The sequence below is a fragment of the Mesoplodon bidens genome (genome assembly GCF_964165515.1).
Source record: "Mesoplodon bidens genome assembly, chromosome: 7".
Taxonomy (NCBI): domain Eukaryota; kingdom Metazoa; phylum Chordata; class Mammalia; order Artiodactyla; family Ziphiidae; genus Mesoplodon; species Mesoplodon bidens.
Window position 1 is genome coordinate 57517296 of NC_138164.1, and position 22724 is coordinate 57540019.

At 48.4% G+C, this 22724-nt stretch overlaps 3 protein-coding genes across 5 annotated transcripts in view; 1 reads left to right on the top strand and 2 right to left on the bottom strand.

The window, feature by feature from the left end:
* DNHD1 (dynein heavy chain domain 1) overlaps window positions 1-7015 on the bottom strand; it is a gene marked incomplete at both ends in the record, with an annotated part of 61981 nt that extends 54966 nt beyond the window's left edge. Inside the window, 4 exon segments of the mRNA XM_081240687.1 lie at window positions 1310-1483; window positions 4744-5243; window positions 5247-5557; window positions 6991-7015. Of these exon segments, the coding sequence (XP_081096813.1) occupies window positions 1310-1483; window positions 4744-5243; window positions 5247-5557; window positions 6991-7015 (1010 nt within the window).
* A 943-nt stretch (window positions 7016-7958) lies between these two features.
* Window positions 7959-16822, bottom strand: TIMM10B (translocase of inner mitochondrial membrane 10B). Of its 2 annotated transcripts, XR_014016322.1 has the most exons (4): window positions 16737-16822; window positions 16450-16545; window positions 15965-16252; window positions 7959-7976 (listed from the first exon to the last, which is right to left on the bottom strand). XR_014016322.1 is itself a non-coding variant. In XM_081240030.1 (3 exons), exons 1-3 carry the CDS (start codon window positions 16776-16778, stop codon window positions 16076-16078), a joined length of 315 nt encoding a protein of 104 aa, XP_081096156.1. In that variant the 5' UTR covers window positions 16779-16822; the 3' UTR covers window positions 14232-16075. The 2 variants fall into 2 exon arrangements, 1 of the variants encoding a protein (XP_081096156.1); XM_081240030.1 differs by lacking the exon at window positions 7959-7976 and having other exon boundaries at window positions 14232-16252.
* Window positions 16823-16961: 139 nt separating this feature from the next.
* ARFIP2 (ARF interacting protein 2) lies at window positions 16962-21817 on the top strand. 2 transcript variants are annotated; one of them, XM_081241300.1, is made up of 8 exons: window positions 16962-17076; window positions 17880-18020; window positions 18277-18373; window positions 19103-19221; window positions 19398-19619; window positions 20142-20299; window positions 20448-20622; window positions 21081-21817. In XM_081241300.1, exons 2-8 carry the CDS (start codon window positions 17922-17924, stop codon window positions 21234-21236), a joined length of 1026 nt encoding a protein of 341 aa, XP_081097426.1. In that variant the 5' UTR covers window positions 16962-17076; window positions 17880-17921; the 3' UTR covers window positions 21237-21817. The 2 variants fall into 2 exon arrangements, with proteins under 2 accessions (XP_081097426.1, XP_081097425.1); XM_081241299.1 differs by lacking the exon at window positions 17880-18020 and having other exon boundaries at window positions 16993-17076.
* Window positions 21818-22724: the final 907 nt, after the last annotated feature.

Sequence of the window (22724 nt, forward strand, 5' to 3'; positions counted from 1 at the left end):
CTAGCACCTCCTATTAATCAAACCTAACAGGAAGCTAGCTGAAAAAGGAAAAATGAAGTTTGCAGTCCCAGCCCCAGTATTACAAAGCAGGGAAAGAAGAGCAGAACTAGAGCCAAGAGACAATTGCTTAATAACTGGCCCAATGCTCTCAGTGAACTTTCGTTAAATGAACTGCTCAGTTAATCAGTGGATGGTACAGCTCACTAGTGCCGCCTAAGTTCAGGAGAAAGAGGTCAGTGTATGCAGGAAATAAAGCTCCCTGGGAGTGGGTATCAGATACTGCTTAACAGTGCGGACTTTTGAGTTAAGACAGTCCTAGGTTCAAGTCCTTTTTCCATCACTTACTATGTGGTCTTGGACCAGTTACTTAACCTCTCTATGCATCAGTCTATTCATCTCATATATGAAAATAATAATGGCACCTATCTGGTAGGTGGGGATTAAATGACACATGTATATAGAAAAGCTTGATTAATGGTAACTGTTATTGTTATTTCTAGGAAGAGAAGAGACTTGAATGAAGCATTTAAAAATACTAAGATTTGGGGCTTCCCTGGTGGCGCAGTGGTTGAGAGTCCGCCTGCCGATGCAGGGGACACGGGTTCGTGCCCCGTTCTGGGAAGATCCCACATGCCGCGGAGCGGCTAGGCCTGGGAGCCATGGCCGCTGGGCCTGCGCGTCCGGAGCCTGTGCTCCTCAACGGGAGAGGCCACAACAGTGAGAGGCCCACGTACCACCAAAAAAAAAACAAAAACAAAAACAAAAATACTAAGATTTGGATCTAATGGAAGAAAGTGAATGAATGCCTCTCAAGTCATGTGGATTGAGACTTGTTTTTATCGTACAGAGATAAAATTAGGACGAAAATGTAGAAGTTAAAAGAAAGTAGTCTAAGGAACAGGATGCCTTGCAAAACACAAAGCTTCCCTGAGAGTGTAAAGATTTAAACAAACACCAGGATCCTTGCATTGGAGTTAGAAGAGATCACCATTAAATTCCCTTCTGAGGCGATGACCAAATGTTTCTATCACTCTAGGACAGAACAAAGAAGACAGAGAAAAAAGTAGAAAAGAATGACTCAGACAAAAAGCTATGAGAGCAAAGGGGAGCGAGAGGAGGTGAAGAGTGGAGAGGAGGCTGAGGAGGAGGGAAGACAGAGGGAAACCAGGAGACAGAGGAGAAATGAGAGGGGAGAGGAGAAAGATAGGAGAGGAACGGGTCTGGAGAGGAGGAGGAGGGGGAAGGCAGCATGGGAGGAAGTCCGGGGGCGGGAGGAGTAGGACAGGGGTCTAGGCATATGCGCTCTCACCGAAAGTAGCGGCTGGGAGCCACGTTGAGATAGAGGAAGTGGATCTTCTTCAGGTATCTCTCTGTCTTCATTACGGTCATTATCTGGCTACCCAGGAGGGAAGTCTGCGGTAAGAAGCCAGTGCTTCTTTTTTGGAAGATCTCCTCCCCAGGAACTTCCGAGTCAAGCTGAGACCTGCATGATAAAAACTCAGGAGAAGAGGCAGGGCAAAGCGGTCAGGTGGCCACTGTCAGCCAGAGGATGAAGGAGCGCGATCAGGTGCCTGAGAGGACCGATGTGACCTTGTCAGAGCCTGTCGACCATCTACACCCGAAGGTTCACAAACTGAGCAAATGTAGCCCATGAGGAGATACAGTCAGGCAACTATATTCGTACACCTGTGTGTGAATAACCTCTCCCTTTCTGATAAGTGAATAATTATTCTGGATTGACTGTGATTACTATGACGTCAGTATTACACATTACTGAGTAAAAGTAATGGGAATACTTGGCTGTCCCAATTCATCACCTTGCAGGCCCACGGTCCTGGATTTCTTCCCTCTGGCAGCCCTCCTAACGTTCTTGATCTCCTATCTTTGCCCCCATTATACCCGCTTTCCAACCCTGCGTGATCTCCATGCTTGTGATTCTTTCTTACTCTTCCTCCGTCATCACCCAACTTCCAGCTTCACATCCATCTCTTCCCAGCCGGGATCTGATGATGCATCCTTCAGCCCACTCAAGCCTGCACCAGTACCATCCATCTTCCTACCCCCTACCAGTCGATAAAATTGGTATTAAAATTAATTATTCAAGAAGCCAAAAGTCAATTACCTGGGCTAATAATTTTGGTTAGAGCACACACACAAAAAAACCAAAAACTCTCTGAAAAATTAATCAGTCAAAGTATATTCGTGTCATTAATTGACCCAAATCTAGATCAACAGAACAAGTTACCCCAGGGATACAATGCAATCCTATTCTAAAGTTCACATCAACAGTAGGGTTTATGATTTTGACGTCAGATCACGACATTTTAATGGTGTAACTGCTATTAAAGATTCATTTCCTCAATAATTAAAGTGCTACATGATCTAAGTAGGTTCAGAAGATCTTGGAACAACGGAATGTCATCAGCTCCTCTATGGATTCCTGGTGTCCAGTCTCATCTGTGAGCTCACTCTGCTCAATGTCTTAGTACAAGTCCTCAGGGAGCTACCCCTTGCAGTCTTCTCAGCTGCTATTCCAGGCCTCAACCTACCCACCCCACCCCCACCTATGCCCAGCCCTGCTGAGCTCCCAGCCCCCTTCTCTGCCTCCATCTCTGACCAGGGAAAACTGAGGCTCTCAGCCATTAAATAACTCCCTCAAGTTCAGCTGCCTTTCCACACATTTATCTGTACATATTTCCATCCTAATCTTGTCTCCTAATTTGCGAGGAAGGAGTGACTTTCTTCTCTGCAAGGCTAATTCCTCCATTTGTGCTCAGGATCACTTATCCCATCTTCATGATGTATTTTTTCTTTTTATAAGATTTTTTTTTTGATGTGGACCATTTTTTTTAAGTCTTTATTGCTTCTGTTTTATGCTTTGATTTTTTGGCCCCGAGGCATGTGGGATCTTAACTCCCCAACCAGGGATCGAATCCGCAGCCCCTGCATTGGAAGGTGAAGTCTTAACCACTGGACCGCCAGGGAAGTTCCCTTCATGATGTATTTTCAATCTCTTCTTCTTTGACTGTTAGCCTATATTTATTCATTCACTCTACAAATATTTATTGAGCACTTGCTTCTCAAGCACTGTCTTAAAGACCATAAACATCTCTCCATTTTTTGAGTCCTACTCAGATACCACTATTCTTTCAATCTGCTGTCCTAATCTCTCCCTTTCCCTTTCAAGCCAAGCTTCATGAAAGAATAACAAAACGTGATTTCCACTTCTTCACCTTCCATTCACTCCTGTATGCACTACAATCTGCCTTCCTCCTCACAAAACTCCACTGAAACCACTCTCACCAACCTCTTCCTTATCGCTAAATTCAATGAGTATTTTTCAGATTTTTCTTACTTGCCTCGGTAGCATTTAACACTACCGACTGCTCCCTCCTCCTTGAAACTTTCCTCTTTCTTTCACCTCCTAATCTTCAAGATATTTTGTTAACCCTAATCTAAACCCAAACTCCTCTGATGTGCTTTCCCCTAACTCTGATGTGTATACACACACACACACTCCAGAGCAGCAGCCAGGGGAAAGGCAGTGTTCTTTGATTTTTATAGCACTTAACACAAATTGTAATGATATTTTACTTAAATCAACTTACTTAACATCTATCTCCCTTAACTAAGCTGTAAAACCCCAGGGAAGAGCTTGAGTCTATCTTACCACTTCTGTATCCTCACCATCTAGCAGTTCCTGACATATATTAGATAACCAATAATACTTCTTGAATGCATCAATGCCTGGGAGGCCAGTCCTGGGGAACATGGTACAAATTAAGTCACATTAGCTAGGCCTCAGAGGTTTACCACCAGCTCCAAAGAGTGGACAAAGAACTTGGCTTCTTGCCAACATCTCAGCCCATTCTCACTCAAGTTAGGTTCCCCCAGGAAAGGAGACTTATACTTAGGGCACAGGGAAGATCTTTGAAAAGAAGAGTCTGCTGGGGTTACTGAAGGCATACGCTGTTGGCACTGGCCACCTGTCATCGGGCCCCCAGGAGCCTGCCTATCTGCCCACCATTAAGATTTCAGGAAAAACTTGACCCAGCCATTAACTTAGAGCAAAAATTGAGAAAGCCAAGCTAGATTAAAGGTAAAACTACCCTTCTTCCCAGACAGTGAATATGTCACAGACAAGCTGGCCAGAGGACAGGGAGAAATTCCAAGATTAGAGTTAGAGAACTCTCAGAAGAGGGGGTCTCTGTAGGCATTCTGAAACCCTGAAGAGAGCAGTGAGAGCCAGACTGGGGAGAAAATCACCACTCCAGGGGCCAGGATCCCCTCACTCGCAGGGCAGGAAGAAGGCTCTGGAAGATCAGAATGAAAGTCCTATCTGTCAGTGCTGCCAAATGTAATGTGCCTTGGAGCTGGCTTAGTTCACACAGACATGAGTGGGAAGGGTCCTCAGACAAGCACTCACCTAGGAGCATCACGAGGGAAGGACCTGGATCAAACATCCAGCACCCAGCACTAGGTAGGCCCAGAGGCAAGACTCAGGGATTACGAACAAGTGAGAAAAACAACTAAGCACTATATGAAAAAGAAGTCTAGAAACTCTGGAAACTCAAGCTATTGTCTGAAGCTTTGGCTTCCTCATCGTTGACTTTTGATTTTCATTCATTTCTGCATTTCCTTATGTGGATTAACACTGAGACCACTGGGTTTATTTTGCAGACAGAAAGGAAGAGGGTTCTTTCTCTCTTTTGCTCAAAGCCCCAGACTAGGTCCCTCACTTACTTAGTCTCTCTTCTTCCGACAGGCTCCTCTTCTGCGTTGTCACTGTCACTGCTTTCATACTGTACAGGGATGTCCCTCGCTAGTGCCAAGGGCAGGAGGCTAAGGCCATCTAGCCAGTGGGCCTCTTCCAGGGCCACCTCAGTACCAACAATACCCAGGCTGTGCTGTAGCTCAGGCAGTGTCAATGGTCGTAGCCATGTGGCCAGCCCCTCCTCTACTTGCTGCCCTCCCCACCGGGCCTGCACAAAAGGGCAGGCTGGGCATGGGGGCCCGTGATGGAACCTATGCTTCTGGGGATAGCAGTCAACATGGGAGGTGCCCTCTAACAAAGAGGTGTCTCGGGGAAAGGCCTGGTCTATGGCACCTAGCAGGTCCAGCTGGAGCTGGGCCTGGACCCAGGGTGCCCAGCGGTACAGCCGCTCCAGGAAAGGCAGCAAATCAAGGCGACCAACAAGCAGCGCACGATATGGAGGCAGCAGACCCAGCACTGCGTACATGTACTACCAAGCTGCAGGGCTGCCATCCTGCAGCACTGCTGAGAACAGAGTTTGGAGCTCAGCTACCAGGAGCTCCAGCACTGCAGGCCGCCCTGATTGAGTCACTGCCTTCAGGAACTGCCTCTGTTTTCCCTGACAGGCCCAGGGCTGCTCTGCTTTGTCTAGGACACCTACAGAGTGCCGAGATTCAAGGGCTTTCGATGACGCCTCTTCATCCGAGACCAAGAGGAGCCAGGCATTCAACTGCTGTCGAACTGACCCTGCCCACCGCTCAGGATCCGACTGCCAGTTCCAGGTTCCTGGTTGCTGGATCTCACCTGCTTAGTTCAGCCCAAGAGAGGGCAAGAGAAGGGGGCTTAGGCTCTGGGCAGGGTCAAAGGGATTGGGAGAAAGGGGAAAGGAGGGACTTAGGACAGGAAAATGGATGGAGCTGCAGGGCAGAGCTAGACCAGCAGAGGGCCTTTCCTGGGACCCTCAACGGACCCCACAGACTCCCCCAAAGACTGGTAAAAAGCAGGCCCAGGACAGAGGTAGGGCCCTCCCTGCACAAAAGTCCCTTCCCACTGCCCAGAACATTGTCCCCTCACCTGGCCAAAGGGGCACAGGAGGCAAGGGAAGGGAAGAGAGCGGTATCTGCTGGTGAGGTTTCATGGGGAAGTGCCTGCTGGAAAAATGGATGAACTTAGACTTGGGTCCTAGGCACAGGCTCGCTCTACACACAGCCACCTCCACCCAGAGACTGGCACACACACGTGTGATCACTTGTAGACACACACACCGAAAGGGCTCACTCAGAGGACCTTAGAACAGCAGGGAACTGTCACTGGGATTGGAGCCTGGCGATCGCCTGAAGGGAGGAACACGTCGTCACTCAGAGGCAGCGAAGCCCCAGTCCCATTTGCCCATGGGCTGAGGGATGTGTTGAGGACAGAAAGCAGAGGCGTGGGTACAGAGAACTACTTGGTTGGATGGAGTGGGGCGCGGGGTAGAGCGGAGAGGGCCGGGCTGGAAGGAGGAGGAAAGAAGGAAGAGGAGGGGGGGGAACGGAGGGGAGGAGGATGCGTAGGAGCGCAGGAGAAGGGGACATGCCTGGGGGCAGTGGAGAGAGCCGTTGTCTTGGGGGCGGTGCGGAGAGCGGTGCGAAAGGAAGCTGACCCTCAGCAGCAAACTCACCCGCAGCCCCACCCCCTCCCAGCGGTGAGAACAGTTACTGGGTCGCTTGAGGCCCGAGCCTCCTTTGAGACCTCGGGCGAAGCCAGAAAGGGGCGGGGCCTAGGGGGGAGGGCCGAGCCTAGGCCAAACCTACAGGCTGCCTGCAGGCCTTGGGAACAGGCCGTCTGACCGGTTGGGTCTGGAAAAGAGCTACGTGGTTGATTTGGGGAAGTTGCAATCCTAAGGGTGTCATGGGCAGGTGTAATGCACGTGCCTGTTTATCTATTAGTGAGCCTGTAAGCTGCCACGGGCACCAGCAAGCTGTCTTTGGGACACTCCCCAACCCCACACACACTCGCACGTATCCGCCTAGCCCACCTCACCCCCTGCAAAAAACCCAAACAAGACAAACTCCTTGATCACAGGGAACTCAAAACTGGGGTTGGAGGTGGGGGGAACACCTGAATGATTAACAATGAATAGAAATTCAGCACGTGATAGAGTCCCACCTCTGCTTTATAAATCTGATAAGAATCCCAAACTTAAAAACTTAAAATGTCCAAAACCAGACTCCTAACTGCCTCCCTTCCAAACAAACCTGTTCCTTTCACTGTCTTCCCCATCTCGGTAAATAGCAAGTCCATTCTTCCAGTCGCTTGGGTCAAAATTTAGCATCACCTTTGACTCCCCTCTCCCCCCACACACATCCCATGTCTAATGCTTTAGCAAATTTTGTTAAGCTATAGCTTCAAAATATATCCAAAATCCAACTATTTCTCACCACCCTAAGAGCTAAACCTTGGTCTAGGCCACTATCACCTCTCACCTAGATTATTCCATAGACTTCTAACTGGTCTCTTTGTTTCCTCCCTTGCCCCTACAATCTGCTCTTTTCAGAGCAGCCAGTGACCTTTTTCAAATACAGGCAGATCCTATCACTCCTCTGCTCAAAACTCACTAATGCCTTATCATCTCACTCCCTCAGGAAAGCCGAAGTCCTACACAGCCTACAATTTGCTATCTCATCAGCTGGCTGCTACCTCTGTGGGCTTTTGTCCATCTATCCCTATTCACACCACTCCTCTGTGCCTGGATCACACTGAGCATGCTCCACCCCCCACCCCCTAGAGCCTTCATACAGTACATCTCTGCTTACGGTTCATTTAGAAGACAGAGAAGTTTTCTGTGGCTGTGTAACCAATTGCCACAAACTAAGCAGCTTTAAAACAACATCCATTTAGTATCTCACAGTTCTGTACATCGATGCCCAGCATGGCCTGACTGGGTTCCTTGCTCAGGATATTGTAAGCCTGAAAGGTCAGCTGGGCTGAGCTCTTGTCTGGAGGCTCTGGGGGAAAATCCTCAAGCTCATTCTTGTTGTTGACAGGATTCAGTTTCTTGTGGTTGTGGGACTGAGGTCCCTGTTTCCTCCTGGGCCTCAGGGGCCACTCTCAGGTCCTAGAGGCCACCTGTCTTCCTTGCCATATGGCACCTTCATCTTCAAACCAGCAACAGCACCTCAGATCCTTCTTATGTTTCAAGTCTTTCTGACATTCTCTTCTGCAACCAGCCAGAGAAAACTCCCTGCTTTTAAAAAGTTCATGTGGTTAGGCCAGGCCCACCCAGATAATCCCCCTTTCTTACAGTCAAGTATGTCATATAATACAACCTAATCACAGAAGTAAAATCTGTCATATTCACAGTCCTAGGGATTATACAGGGTGTGTACACAGGGGGTGGGAAATCTTGGGCACCATGTTAACATTCTGTCTACTACACATATGCTGTAATAACAAAAAGACCCCCAAAATACGATGGCTTAAACATAATAGAAGCTTACTTTTTCTCTCACACAACTGTCCAGGAATAAGTACTCCAGGGCTAATACGGCAGCCTTTTAGTTGTTCTGCCTTCTCCAGGAAAGTGGTCCTTATCTTCGAGGTCCAAGACAGTTCACCACCATGTGTGTTGGGCCCCATCCCAAGTAGTGAGATGGGGGAAAGAGTAGGAGAAGGCATACCCTTACCCTTAAGGGCACAACCTGGCAATGCATGCATCACTCAATCACATGGACACACCTAGCTGCAAGGAAAGCTGCAAAATCTGATCTTTATTTTCAGCCACCATCTGCCCAGGTTAAAGTCAGGGGTTCTATTAGTAAAGGAAGAAGGGGACAATGGATGCTATGGGCAAGTAGAGGCTGATACCACAGTGAACACTCTTTTTCCAGATGTCCACAAGGCTTCCCCCCTCATTTCAAGTTTCTGCTTGAGGAGACCTCATTAGTGAGTTCTTCTCTGACAACCCAGCCTAAAACAGCAACACTCTCCCCACCTTCCTTATCCTTCTTACCCTGCATTAATTTTCCGCATAGCACTTATTACCTTCTCATATCAATACTTACTTAACTGCTTATTGTCTGTTTCCCCTGACTAGAAGTATAAGCTCCACGGTGGCAGGTTCTGACTGCTCTCTGCTGTACCGCCAGCCCCTAGTGCTAGGCACCATGAGTAGGTGATCAGAAAGTATTTGTGGAACAAATGCATAAATGTATAGCAATCAATCTTCATTAGTGAGAAAGAGGACAGACTCTGGAAGTCACACTGACTGGATTGAAAACCTGACTCCACCACTTGCTAGTCATGGGATATTTTACTGCAATCTTATTTTTTTGTGTAAAATGAAGATAACAGTAGTACCTACTTTACAGGGTTGTTGTGAGAATTAAATGAGTTAATGTATATAAAATGCTTAGACTAGAGCCTGGTAGATAATACACACGTGATATAACTGATTTGTGTGAGCTATGTGCTTTTGTTGTTGTTTATGGCACTCTACCAAGTGCTGGGGACGTAATGGTGAACGAGACAAAGAAGGGTTCAATGAGGGCACAAATAAGAATCCTTCCTGGAAAGGGCAAGGAAGAATTACAGGTAGGCCTTAAAGTTTTAGGCCTTAAAATAATAGCTTTTTCCAGTTATAAAATAAATTATGGGATGTAATACACAGAAGAGGGAATACAGTCAATAATATTGTCATAACTTAAAATGGTGACAGATGGTGACTAGACTTACTGTGGTGAACATCTCATAAGGTACATAAATGTCAAATCACTATGTTGCACACCTGAAACTAATATAACAATGTATATCAATTATACTTCAATTAAAAAAAAGTTTTCCAGACAGACAAAGCCAAAAGGGAATTCTGTTCAGTAACCTCTACTGAGCCTTCAACACTACCTAATAATCTAATTATGTTCCTTTTGTCAGTTCACTCTCTCATTCTGTGCAATGACTATTTCAAACATTCTGCTGTACTTTCCCACCTTCCATTTTCTTTGGCTTTACTGCTAACTTCACTTCCAAGTTAAAAAAAAAAATGTAGATGCTGTATCAGTCAGGGTTCTCCAGGGAAAAAAAGCAGAGGAGGAATGGAGGGAGGGAGGGAGGAAGAAAGATGGATGGGGGGGGTGTGTGTGTGGTGTGTGTGTGTGTGTGTGTGTGTGTGTGTGTGTGTGTATATATATATATATATATATAGAGAGAGAGAGAGAGAGAGAGAGAGAGAGAGAGAGAGAGAGAGAGAGATTTTAAGGAATTGGCTCACACGACTGTGGCGCTGGGAAGTCCAAAATCTGTAGGGCAGGTCAGCATGCTAGAAACTCAGGCAGGAGTTAATGTTGCAATCTTGAGGCAGAATTTCTTTTCTGGGAAATCTCAGTTTTTGCTCTTGAGGCCTTCAACTAATTAGATGAAGCCCACCCATGTTATTGAGGGAAGTTTCTTTTGCTTCAAGTCAACTAATTATAGATGTTAACCACATCTATAAAATACGATCACAGCAATACCTCTATTGTTAATGTTTGATGAAATAACTGGGTACTGTAACCTAGCCAAACTGACACATAAAACTAACCGTTACACAAGCTATTTAAAAGGAACTCTCAATCTTCCAAAACCAAATCAAAAAACTACTTAGATCTGATCTCATCCATTCCTCCCTCCTTCTTGTTACCAATAAGAGATGATCCTCCTCCCTCTAGAGCCAAGCTGTAGACCTTTGCTCTGGTAATATTCTCTCTTGCCTTCATTTGTCAACAAATATTTGTGGAGTATCAATTGTGCTTGGGCACCAATTTAAATAATAACACTGACAAAAATTCCTGATTTATGGAGCTGACATTCTAGTGGGGGAGGACACAAATAATAAGCAAAGTGAGTAAACTCTGCATATGTGAGAAGTGACGGTGTTGTGGGAAGGAAAGAGGGTCAGGAATGTCCGAGGGGAGGATGGGGTGCGCTTTTAAAAAGGGTAATCAGTCAGCCGTAAGAAACGGTGGCATGATTGAGCTAGGAAGAGACTGAAAGATGCTCGTTCAACAAATACTTATCAAGCACTTTTATGCGTCAGGCACTGTAATGAGGATACAACTGTGAGCAATACAGACAAGGACTCTGACCTCATGGGGTTTATATTGATACTTACCAAGTGTACAAGTGCTACATGCCAAAAACATAAGCATTTACGGGAGCTGGAGTTTGGGAAGTGTTATTTGAGGAAACAGTATTTGAACTAAGTACTCAAGAATGAGTAGAAATTAGGTAGGGAGAGTAAGGGGGAAAGCATTCCAAGTCAGGAGACAGCAGATAGGCCCTGAGATGGAGTAGTGTATGACTGGCTAGAGGAACTGAAAGGCCAGAGTGGTTAGAATACAGAGAGGGAGTGAGGTGTGGTTCAGTTCCATTCAATTCAGTTCAACAAACAGCATTAACTGTCCAGTGTTTGACAGTTACTGACAAGATTAAGCTGAAGTGGGTGGGGGGCGGGATGGGGGAGGCTGGATCATGCAGGGCCTTGTAGGTCATGTGTAGAATGTCAGTTTTGAATCCTAATGGGAAGCTACTGCAAGGTTTTAAGCATCAGTTTGTGTCTTCTGGCCAATGAATGGACAACAGATTGGAGGGGTGCAGAAGTGGATATGGGAAGAAGCAGGAATTGCAATAATCTTGGTGGGACATTGTGAAGATGAAGAGAAGCAGACAGAATCAAGGGACTTTTAGAAATGTAAACTGATAGGATTTGGTAATTGAGTGAAGGGATGAGTGAGGTTTCTAGTTTCTGCAACTGGTTGAGTACCAGGCATAGGAGGAAAGTTTATGAGGAAACATGTTGAGTTGGGATGTTTTTGAAACCCCTAAGTGGAGATGTCAAATCGAGTAGCTCACAGGAGAGATCTGAATTATCAGTGACTAATGCTCAAAATGGGGATGAAACAATCCCAGAAAAATTAGAGAAATAACAGGACCTTGAGAAACTTTTAGATTTAATGGCTGGAGGTGGGTAAGCCCGCAAAGGAGGCTAAGAAGCTGTGGCCAGAGGTAGTAGTGAGAACACGAGTGGAATCACAGACACCAGTGAGAGTGTCCATGAGGAACAAGTCGATAGTACCAGATGCCACTAAGAAGTGAAGTAAGCTGAGGAAATAACCACTGGATTTAGGGATATGAAGGTCACTTGGTGAGCTAGGGTGACCTCAGGAAGAACTATTTCAATAGAATAAAGGTTACAGAAGTCAAAATAGAGTGGGCAGAGAAGTGGGAGTGGAGAAGACCAAAGTATCCACCGTTTTGAGTTTAGCTGTAAAATGGAAAAAAACTGGACGGTACCTGTGAGGTAGAGTGGTTTGTTTGTTGCAACGGGAGTCTTTGGCATGCTTAAACACTGATGAGAATTTAGTAAAGTGGGAAAAAGTCAGAGATCTCCAAAGAAGGAAGGACTAGGATTCAGTGCACAGGAATAGGCACTGGCCGTAAGAGGGATACTTGTTCTGTTTAGACGGGAGGGAAAGAGGAGAGAATGATGCAGATGTAGATGGGTGACCAAGTTTTGAGTTGCAAGATGTTGCGGAAGCTCCTGATAGCTTCTACTTTTGCCTATGAAGTTAGAATAAGGTTACCTGCAGAAAGTGAAGAGAATCGTGGGGATAATAAGAGGCTTAAGAATATTGGTTTGGGGCTTCCCTAGTGGCGCAGTCGTTAAGCATCTGCCTGCCAATGCAGGGGATGTGGGTTCGAGCCCTGGTCCAGGAAGATCCGTGGAGCAACTAAGCCCATGAACCACAACTACTGAGCCTGCGCTCTAGGGCCCATGAGCCACAACTACTGAGCCCACGTGCCACAACTGAAGCCCACGTGCCTAGAGCCTGTGCTCCGCAACAAGAGAAGCCACCGCAATGAGAAGCCCATGCACCGCAATGATCAGTAGCCCCCGCTCACCGCAACTAAAGAAAGCCCATGCTCAGCAAAGAAGACCCAACGCAGCCAAAAAATAAATAAAATAAATAAATTTGTATTAAAAAAAGGAATATTGGAGGGCTTCCCTAGTGGCGCAGTGGTTGAGAGTCTGCCTGCCGATGCAGGGGACGCGGGTTCGTGCCCCGGTCCGGGAAGATCCCACATGCCGCGGAGCGGCTGGGCCCATGAGCCATGGCCGCTGAGTCTGTGCATCTGGAGCCTGTGCTCCGCAACGGGAGAGGCGACAACAGTGGCCTCTCAAAAAAAAAAAAAAAAAAGGAATATTGGTTTGAAATAGTCATTGCAGGGAACAGGAAAGACAACTAGAAAAATCTAGTGGGATTACAGGGCCTCAGAGTCCATTTGAAGTTGATAACCATGGATTCATAGTGATATAAATCTGCTCTATAGTCATTACCTTGGGCAGTTTTTAGATGTCTAAATGCAGGCACAAATGTTTCATTTTACCCAAGTCCAACAAAGAAATGAGAGGGAAGGAAATTTAGCCTATTCCAAAAGAATTACTAGAATTTAATAAGGACTTTGTTTTTGGCCACGCCCCATGGCGTTCGGGAGCTGAGTTCGAACCCAGGCCCCCTGCAGTGGAAGTGCAGAGTCTCAACCACTGGACGACCAGCAAAGTCCCAAGAATGACTAGAATTTAAGCTCGACAGGAATCTAAAGACAGGAAGGTGTTAATGGAGAGAATGTAGAAGCAATGGTCTGAATGCTGCAGTGAAATTAAAAAAAAATGGTAGAGGAATAGTTCAATAAACAAAGTAGAAGGAATACAGTCAGTGAATAAGATGCAAGTAATAGTGTTTTGAAGATGGAGCAGTTTGGGGTGGTGACAACGACAACGGAAAGGATGTAAGTAAGAGTAGCTGAGACAGTAGAAATCATTAGAGATTGGGTCAAGGAACTAAGAGACAAAAACACTTTGTGTAACACTAAAGTATCAAGAGGAAGACCAACGGCTAGCTATGTAGAGGAAAGTAGGAGAGTGGCAGTTACTACAGATAAGTAATGAGAGTGGTATAGTTGAATAGGCTCAAAGGAATTAGACTTTGCAAAGGAGTAGGCAGTTAAGTTCTGAAGCCACAATAGCAAGAACAACCCTGTCTCAAATAGTGTTTGTGATAAAGGGATAATGCTTTGTCAACATTTATCCTCGTGTTGTGCTTGAAACATCACATTGCTCATTATACCAATGGCTAAGACGTTATGGTAAGACCTGAAGGAGATTTCAGTGACAAAGGAAGACAGATAGTAGGAATAAGGTTCTTTTCGTAAGTATTGAACCTATTTATAAACAGAAAGGAAAGGAGATTAAAAAGTCTTGGTGGATCAGACTGAGGGACACTTGTCTTTCCATGCCTAGGGAAAGGTTGACTGCAGATGAGCAGGCAAATATAAGCTCTGGAAGTTCAAAGGACATAGGCTTTAGAGTCAGACAGATCTGTGTTCCTAGCCCTTCTCCAGCAATTACTAATTATGTGACATGGAAACATAGATAATTCACAATGGAAGTTTATTGCAGGGATATACATAAATATCGATGTAGAAGAAGCCTCCCACCATCAGAACAATATCTCAGGTCCGCATTCCTGTCTCTGGGAATTGCAAAGTTCACAAGCTGCTTTACCTGCATTTACACTTTTCAAGGAGAGACCTTTATTGGGCAGACATGAAGCCACTCAGTAGGAAAGTTCCTGGTCAACAACTTTTTTATTAAGGAAGGGTCATAGCAAACCTTTCTGTTCAAGGTTTGTTCAGCTAATGAGGCAAAAAGCTGATTAGAGCCACTTTTCTCAATAGGTAACTGTGTATAAGGTGGGCTTCTGGTACATACTGAATTCTTGCTTCCTCATCTGTTAACTGGGGATAATACCAAGACCAGAACCTATAAAAAGTGGGTGCTCAACAGATATTTTGAAAGGCAGCCTGGTGCAGTAAAAGAATTTAAAGACAGGTCTGCATTTTCAGACAGGGTCTGCTACCAGAGAATTTCAACGTTCTGATCTGTACAGGAGAGAAAACATCTGCTTTGTGGATGGTTGTAAGTTTTCTTTTATTTCGTTCTTTTTTTTTTAATGACTGTGGGAGCCAATGTCTAAGAAGTTCTACTTCCATTTTAAAAATCAAACATGGTCACCTGATGGGGAATAGTCAAGGGTGAGGTAGGGGATTAAGGAGAGCAATGAAGGTGTAAAATAACTGACGTAGTGATTAGGAGAGCAAACAGACCAGGAACTCACAAAGGGTTGCTTGTTTGTAATGAGGGCTTGGTTGAGGTTGGAGACCTTGAATATTTAGTGGCATTCACTACACAGCTTTTTCTCTAGCAGTGTGAATGGAGGAACAGAAGTGTTAAAACAGCTGATACAAAAAGGACACAAAAATGGCAAGAAAATTCAGTAATGTATAGGCCACTCAGATTGCTGAATACAGAAGTAAATTCCACATGGAGGGAAATAACGAGGAAAGAACAGACAGGTTGAAATTAGAAATCACAGAACAGGCACAGTGGGAACAATGTGGGGTAGACTAAGAGATGGAATCAGGACATTTCAGACAAGCAGTGAGACATTAAGGTAACATTCAAGAAGTCCTGAAGATTTGGCTTTCTCCCTTTTTTTCCCATAACCATCACCATCTACTTCTCCCTTAGGTTTTTATCCCTCAAGTCTGACTGTATTGCAGAATATGGTTCCACAAGTTTTCCCCTTTCTGACTGCTCCTGAAGACAAGCACACAGACCTTCTTTGTTTAAAAATTTTACTGCTCATCCTAAGAAGACAGAAAATATTAAGTAACAACTTGAGGAAGTGTTTGACGTTCCAGAACACCCCAGAATTCTTACAGGTTTCATCTCTGTCTGAGGCTACTGACTTCCCAGGAGGTAGCGCCTAAAAGCCCCGTGGATTCTTAATCTGCTGTCCTTAGATATCTCTAAGTGAGCCATTTAAGTCAGACAGATTTAAGGACAGCTAGACAGAGTTCCCATTTTCTGTCATCTGGGCAGAAACCAACTTCTTGTCGCTATTACCAGTCTTAAAATTGTACCCACAGACGTCGCTTTAACCAGGTGCCTGGGAATGCTGAGGTTTTCCTTCTACACGTTGAAGGCAATTTCTCTGCTGCCAGGGCTGAAGCATCCTGACAGAATATAAAGATGGTGCCAATCAAGTGGGCAAAGCTTCCTTGCCCAGACTATAAACCAAACAGAGTAAAAGTGGGTTTATTAGCTCCAGGAAAAGGAGCAACAGTACCCACCTCTCAGGCAACTCTTCACTTTCTATATACAGGTTGCACCCAGCCCAAGGTCCACTGGCTCCTTAAATTTGAGGCTCCATCCCGTGCCTCCCTTCCCGGGGTTAGGGACGGCTAGCTCCCTGATGGCGAGGTTTCGGGCTGTTCAGCAGCAACACCTGGCACAGATGAGGCAGCCTCGTAGTCTGCGATGCGGCGCTGTACCAGGGCAGGCATGAGCTGCACGTAAGCGGCCATGAGGCGGTGATTGGAATGGATCAGCTTCCCAGCACAGCTGTGCAGACAGGCCTCCTGGAAGGAAGACAGGGTGGAAGTAGAAGCCAAAGGTGTCTTTTCAGGTCCGTCTCCTTCCTTCCCATACCCAGCCTAGGGGCGAGGGTTGTAGAAAGGCCAGGGCCAGAGGTAGGGGAAGTGGCGGAAGAGGGAAGCAGTCTACGGTTAATTCTGAGGATCGAGGGTAATCTCCCTACTCAGTTCCCCCACCTAACCTCCTCAGCATCCAGAGCTCGGTGGTGCAGGCTGGGCACGCAGCGCTGGAAGCAGAGTTCCGTCATCCGATTGTAGACCAACAGGAAGTCCCGCAGCTGGGAAGAAGGGGGACAAGGAACTCAGAGAAGAGGGGCCACATCTCAATTCAAGGCCACGCCGCCCGAGCTTTCCCAGGACCGCACCCCATGGCCCGACGTTCCCAGCCCTCTGATGCCTGGTTCCTTGGGGTTCCCGCCATGCAGACAGGGATGCTAGCTGAACGCATGGCCCTAAAGCTCCCACTCACGTTTCTGAGCTGCTGCTGCTGCTGTTGCTGCTGCTGCTCCATCACGCCCCCGGCGCGTGCCCTACGTCACTTCCTTCACAGCTTCTCGGTAACGCCCCGGAAGTGACCTCTCGTGGCTCCCCAGGGACAGAGAGGTTGGCTCCAGGATAGCCCTGCCCCCAGATGCCAGCGTCACTTCCGCCCTCATAATCTGCGACGTGGCCGGCTTCTTCTGCCCGGGAGAGGACGTCACTTCCGCCGAGTCCCTGACCTGCTGCTAGGATCGCGACAGGAACTGGAGCCCGAGGTCCCCGCGCGGCCCGGGCCTGGCGCCCTGAGGGGAAGAGCGGCCCGGCCCGAGGTGAGAGGGACGTGCGTGGGCGAGGGCAAGTTGAATGCACGAACCTGACGTGGGGGCAAGATGCCTCTGAACCCTGGGGAAGGATGAGGACACACCTGATGCCCAGGTGTATGGGGGGAGGGCGGAGACTCACACACCTGGGGAGACATAACTGACTTTGGAAGGGACCACCTACCTATGTACTGGGAAAAAAAGGCTTTTCCCAGAGGTCGGGAACTTATACCAACTGATTCAACTAAGGCCTGAGGGGGGAGGGCCCGAGGAAGAGGAGGTGCATGGGATGGAGGAGGGGAAGACCCCCTGCAGGAAAGAGGAAGAAACACTAAAGGAGTGTGAGAGGCCAAGCAGTGGTGAACGTACCTGAATGGGGGTACACACCTGAGCCCTGGGAAAGGGGTTCATCTCCTGATGGGGAGAAACACCTGCATGGGCATACGCTTCTTGAGAGCACAGACTTTATCTCTCTTGTTCACTGCTGTATCTCTATTGCCTCAAATAGTGCATGACACATAGTAGGCACTCATTAAATGTCCTTTGAGTGATTGAATGCATGAATGATCACCAGAGTCCTGGTAGGATGGGGGGGTTCATGAGAACATGACCTCAGGTCAGGCACACCTGAGGGCTGGGTGTGCGTGTTACACATACGCACCTTGGAGGGGAGAAATACATATACTTCAGGGAAGAGTAGTGGCCAAACCCCAGAACACTGAGACCCTGGGACAGCCTCCGAAATGGCAGGGGAGATCTTCCTCTTTGGAGTACTGGCCAGTTTCCAGAACTGTCTGTGTTGGGCTTTGCAGGGCGCTGGGGTAGAGACTTTGACTCCAGTCCCTTCGCTAGCCATGACGGACGGGATCCTAGGGAAGGCAGCCACAATGGAGATCCCCATCCACGGGAATGGTGAAGCTGGGCAGCTTCCTGAGGATGATGGGCTGGAGCAGGTGCTTCTGTTTGATTCTTCATTTTGTTTCAATTGAGGAATCCCAACTCATAAGCCCTGAACTGTCATCCCTATTCCAGTAGCCTTCCCCTAACTTACCTATCTCCCTTCAATCTTTTTACAAATCTTTGTTCTGATTCTGTGCAGACTTCCCTTGTGTGCTCTCTCTATGATGCTTCAATCCAAGCTTGTTTTCACCCCCCAAATGCTTCAGCTGCCCCTATGTTCCTGAAGCCCCCCTCTTCTCTGGCCTATAGGACCTCCAGCAGGTGATGGTGTCAGGACCCAACCTCAATGAAACCAGCATTGTGTCTGGTGGCTATGGGGGCTCTGGTGATGGACTCATCCCCACAGGTATGAATGATCAGAACAGGACAGGGAGCTCGAGCGGAGAGGGAGAGAGTGGTGGTTCTAGGGAGCATAGAGTATGTCTAAGAAGGCTTGAATTATGTCTGGAGATCCTGGGAACCTCTGCTAGTATGAACCCTATGGAATCTCAGCCCAAGCCCAGTTCCCAGAGTTGTCCATCTGCTCCCACTTGTCATTTAGCCCCACTTGTCCTTTCTCTGCTGTCACCACCTAAGTCAAGCACAGAACTCTGTTTCACAGGCCTCCCCCGCCTGCTCTGGAGCCTGAATCTGATTTGGAACTTTGTGAGGCTTCTCAGAGTTTTACTTTAGACTCTAACATTTAGAGGAACAAACAGCTCTGAATCTCACACTGACTAGTATCCACATGGGAACGTCAGCCGGGTTTTCTGTTTGACGGACCCACTATCCTTGATCAGTCACCCCATACTCAGCCTACTTCCTGCGGTTTTCTCTACCTCTGTACACTAGTAACTCCCTCTTCCCTCCTTCAATCCCCACCGCCACTTCAGAAGGAGGCCGGATGTATATTGGGTTTTGGGTCTCAGGGCACAATGTATGAGTTCCTCCTAGTGAGTAGGAGACTCTAATTGTCTCTAGCTTCTGCTCCTTCAGGGAAGTCATTTTCATGTGCTGGGAGGGAAGTATGGGCGGAACCACAGAGGTGTCTGATTGTATCTGAGAGAGGCTGGTGTCAGAGAACTTGATCCTTTAGGGTCTGGCCGCCATCCATCTCACAATACCACTCCTGCTGGCCCCGGAGATGAGGTGGCTCGGGGCATCGCTGGAGAGAAGTTTGACATCGTCAAGAAATGGGGCATCAACACATATAAGGTGGGATTCAAGCACCTCTCCCTTCCCCCAAACTCCCCTGGGTACCTTTTCCCCATCTTCCAGATCCTAATGTCCCACCTATGGCTGAGACTAGGAGCCTGGGGATGCTGGGGTAGGTACCTTTTGGGAGGACAGGGTGCTAGGGTCTCTGACCTATTCCCTCACTTCCCAATCAGTGTACAAAGCAGCTGTTATCAGAGCGATTTGGCCGAGGCTCCCGGACTGTGGACCTGGAGCTAGAGCTGCAGATTGAGCTGCTGCGTGAGACAAAGCGCAAGTATGAGAGTGTCCTGCAGCTGGGCCGGGCACTGACAGCCCACCTCTACAGCCTGCTGCAGACCCAGCATGCACTAGGGGACGCCTTTGCTGACCTCAGCCAGAAGTCCCCAGAGCTTCAGGTGCCTCAGCCAGGCCTGGGGTGGGGGGGTGGGGGCTGGGCCCGGGCCCGCCAGGCAGTCACCCCTCAGCCTCCCTCCCTCCTGCAGCCCAGAGGGAGAACCCCTCCAGGGCGGGCCCAGCTCTGCCCCCAGCAGCACCCACCTGTGGAGGCCCGGGCTTGTACGGAGGTCCAGAAGTTGGAGGGGGTGGGGCAGGCGGCACACCAGGTGCCTCACAAGTACCCCTCTCTGCATTGACAGGAATGCCTTCAGTGCTCAGCCTAATTGGAGCCCCTTCTTTGCCTGCTGCACTAGCTTTCCCTACTCCAGTCCTGTGAACTTCATCTGAGGCCCTCACTCCCACATTCCTGCCCCAGGCATCCCCAGGGCAGCCCCACTAACTTTCTGGCTAAGGGAGCCTTGCTGGAGGCAGTGCTGGGTTGTTCCACTTTCAATGGCTGGTTCCTCCCGGGAGAGGAGGGGAAAGAAGGGCCCTACAGCCCCGAATGTTACTCAAGGCCTGTCCCTCCCTTCTGCCCTCAGGAGGAATTTGGCTACAATGCAGAGACGCAGAAGCTGCTGTGCAAGAACGGAGAGACGCTGCTAGGGGCTGTGAACTTCTTTGTCTCTAGCATCAACACGTTGGTAACCAAGACCATGGAAGACACACTCATGACTGTCAAACAGTATGAGGCTGCCAGGTGTGCGCACTGGCAGGGCCTAGGGTTTGGGGCGTTGGCTGGCATGGGTGGAAGTTTGAGCTTTAGGGGCATAAGAATTAAGAAAAGAAAGGAGAGTATGTGTGGAGGGCAAAGGGGTGGAGACCAGCCCATATCACCCCCTCCCCAGGCTGGAATACGATGCCTACCGGACAGACTTAGAGGAGCTGAGCCTAGGCCCCCGTGACGCAGGGATGCGTGGTCGACTTGAGAGTGCCCAGGCCACTTTCCAGGCCCATCGGGACAAATATGAGAAGCTGCGGGGAGATGTGGCCATCAAGCTCAAGTTCCTGGAAGAAAACAAGGTGCTAACCCCACCCCTTTGACCCAGCCCACCTTCCCATCTGTAACACTGACCCCCCCCCACCAAAAAAAAAACACCCCTCCCCATTATTGGATGGGGAAATGCAGCCTGGCTAAGGCGTGGGATCTTCCTTCAGCCCGCTCAACCCCTGGACCTTTCCCGTCACCCTCCCTCTGATCCCTGGCCCTTTTCTATTGGAGGATTTGGCTGCTGATCCCAAGAACATAACTGGGAAAAATCCACCCCTTGAGCTTGGGTGCCAGAACCTCTGGCCCTGCCAATCAAGTCAGGTTTCTCCTATCACACTGGCTTTTATCCTTTGGCTCCCTTGATGGAGGTCAGCCCCCACTCCAAAAGCACCATCAGAGCAGAGTCCATGTGCCCCTGGTCTGGGCTCAGGCTCATAGCCCCTCAGGAAGGGTGTCAGTCCAGTCTCAGCTGACCTTGCTGGACCCCCAGATCAAGGTGATGCACAAGCAGCTGCTGCTCTTCCACAATGCTGTGTCAGCCTACTTTGCTGGGAACCAGAAACAACTGGAGCAGACCCTGCAGCAGTTCAACATCAAGCTGCGGCCTCCAGGAGCTGAGAAGCCCTCCTGGCTAGAGGAGCAGTGAGCCACTCCAGCCCAACCTGGCTGTCAAGAAGGACATTGGGAGGGGCAGTCCCAGGGTGGGGGAGATTTGGACATGGGACATCCCTTGCCACCTGCGCTCTGGCTTGGGTTCCCTTTCCCTGGCTGGGGCCTGACAGGAGGTCTGCAGGCCCAGCAGCTGCTGCCCTGTCCTTTATCTTCCTGGCCACTGGGCTTCATTCCCAGATCTTTTCCTTCCACTCCACAGCCAAAGGCTATGACAAAAACCACTCCCTGGCCAATGGCATCACTCCTCAGGCCTATCCCAGTTCCTGGGGTGTGCCCCCTGACCAATGGCAGAGCCTCAAAAGGCCCTGTCAGCCAATGGCAGCTCTTCTTGGGCTCCCCTGGGCCAATGATGTTGCCTCCAATATCCTTTGTCCCTCCTCAATGCGTGCCCATTGCAGAGAAGGGGACTGGGACCAAAGGGGTGGGGATATGGGGAGCCCCATTTCTGGCCCTGCATCTGAATGGGTCTCCCCTCACCTACCCACCCAGTTTAATTGTGCTTAGAGCCCTGGAAGATTGGGACCTAGCACTAGGAATAAACCTTTCATAAAAGCAGGCCCAGTGAGGTCAATTTGTGGGGGACTCTAGGAGGGTGGTCTGGGTAGAGAAACGCTCAGTCTAATTACACACCAAAATCCTATCATTTCAGGAGAGCTGGGGCCAGATAGCTGAAGTCACGGGTTTCAGGAAGAATCTGAGGGCCTACTCTCCTCACCCAGCCCCAGTAGGAGCCAAAGCTTTATTTGCCCTTTAGGCTAGCACCAGGATAGCATTGGATCTTAAAACACAGGCCCCAGAGGGGGTTGGGCCCACTGACCTCCATCATCCAGTCATTCATACAGCAACTATTTACTGAGTGTTTTTATTTGCCAGGCACTGCGCTAGACCCTGGCGAAACATCAGGGAATAAAACACGGTCCCTGCCCACAGTGCTTACAGCCTAGTGGGGGATAGAGGCAAGTAACTAGGCAACTATAATACAGTGATAAGTCCTGGGATACAGAAATACAGAAGTACAGGGAGCTATGGGAGCACAGAGGAGGGGCATCTAGCCTAGATAGGTGGAGATGGGGATGTCAACTTGAAAGCTGAGACCTGAGGGTAACTAGAGGACAGCCAGGTAAAGAGTAGGGGGAAGAGCATCTTAGGCAAAGAGGCCAACATATGTGAAGGCCCTGAGTAGGAACAGGAAGGAATTCAGCTTGGGGAAAAATGAAGGGGGAGTGGCTAGAGGATGACTGTAGAGGTAAGGTAGTAGATCATGCTGATCCTTTTCAGGCTGCTTAAGGACTTTTGCCCTTTGTTCAAAGGAGCTGTGAAGCCTTATCAGCAGACGTTTGATGACATGGGAGAAGTTTAGGATTGAGGAAAGAAGTCTTTGTGAGGCTTAAAATAGTGTTACACAGACCGGAGTTGCTTCATATTGAGTAGTCTCTTAGCCCTGGCCCCATATTCCAAAGCA

What these genes read in the sequence shown, in the direction of transcription:
- TIMM10B (XM_081240030.1), bottom strand. Translation starts at nt 16,778, where the DNA reads ATGGAGCAGCAGCAGCAACAGCAGCAGCAGCAGCTCAGAAAC. An exon ending in AGCAGCAGCAGCTCAGAAAC is followed by an intron (nt 16,546 to 16,736) that starts GTGAGTGGGAGC and finishes CCTTCTTCCCAG; the next exon opens with CTGCGGGACTTCCTGTTGGT. An exon ending in GAGCTCTGGATGCTGAGGAG is followed by an intron (nt 16,253 to 16,449) that starts GTTAGGTGGGGG and finishes TCTTCCTTCCAG; the next exon opens with GAGGCCTGTCTGCACAGCTG.
- ARFIP2 (XM_081241300.1), top strand. Translation starts at nt 17,922, where the DNA reads ATGACGGACGGGATCCTAGGGAAGGCAGCCACAATGGAGATCCCCATC. An exon ending in AGGATGATGGGCTGGAGCAG is followed by an intron (nt 18,021 to 18,276) that starts GTGCTTCTGTTT and finishes TCTGGCCTATAG; the next exon opens with GACCTCCAGCAGGTGATGGT. An exon ending in AAACAGTATGAGGCTGCCAG is followed by an intron (nt 20,300 to 20,447) that starts GTGTGCGCACTG and finishes CCCCCTCCCCAG; the next exon opens with GCTGGAATACGATGCCTACC.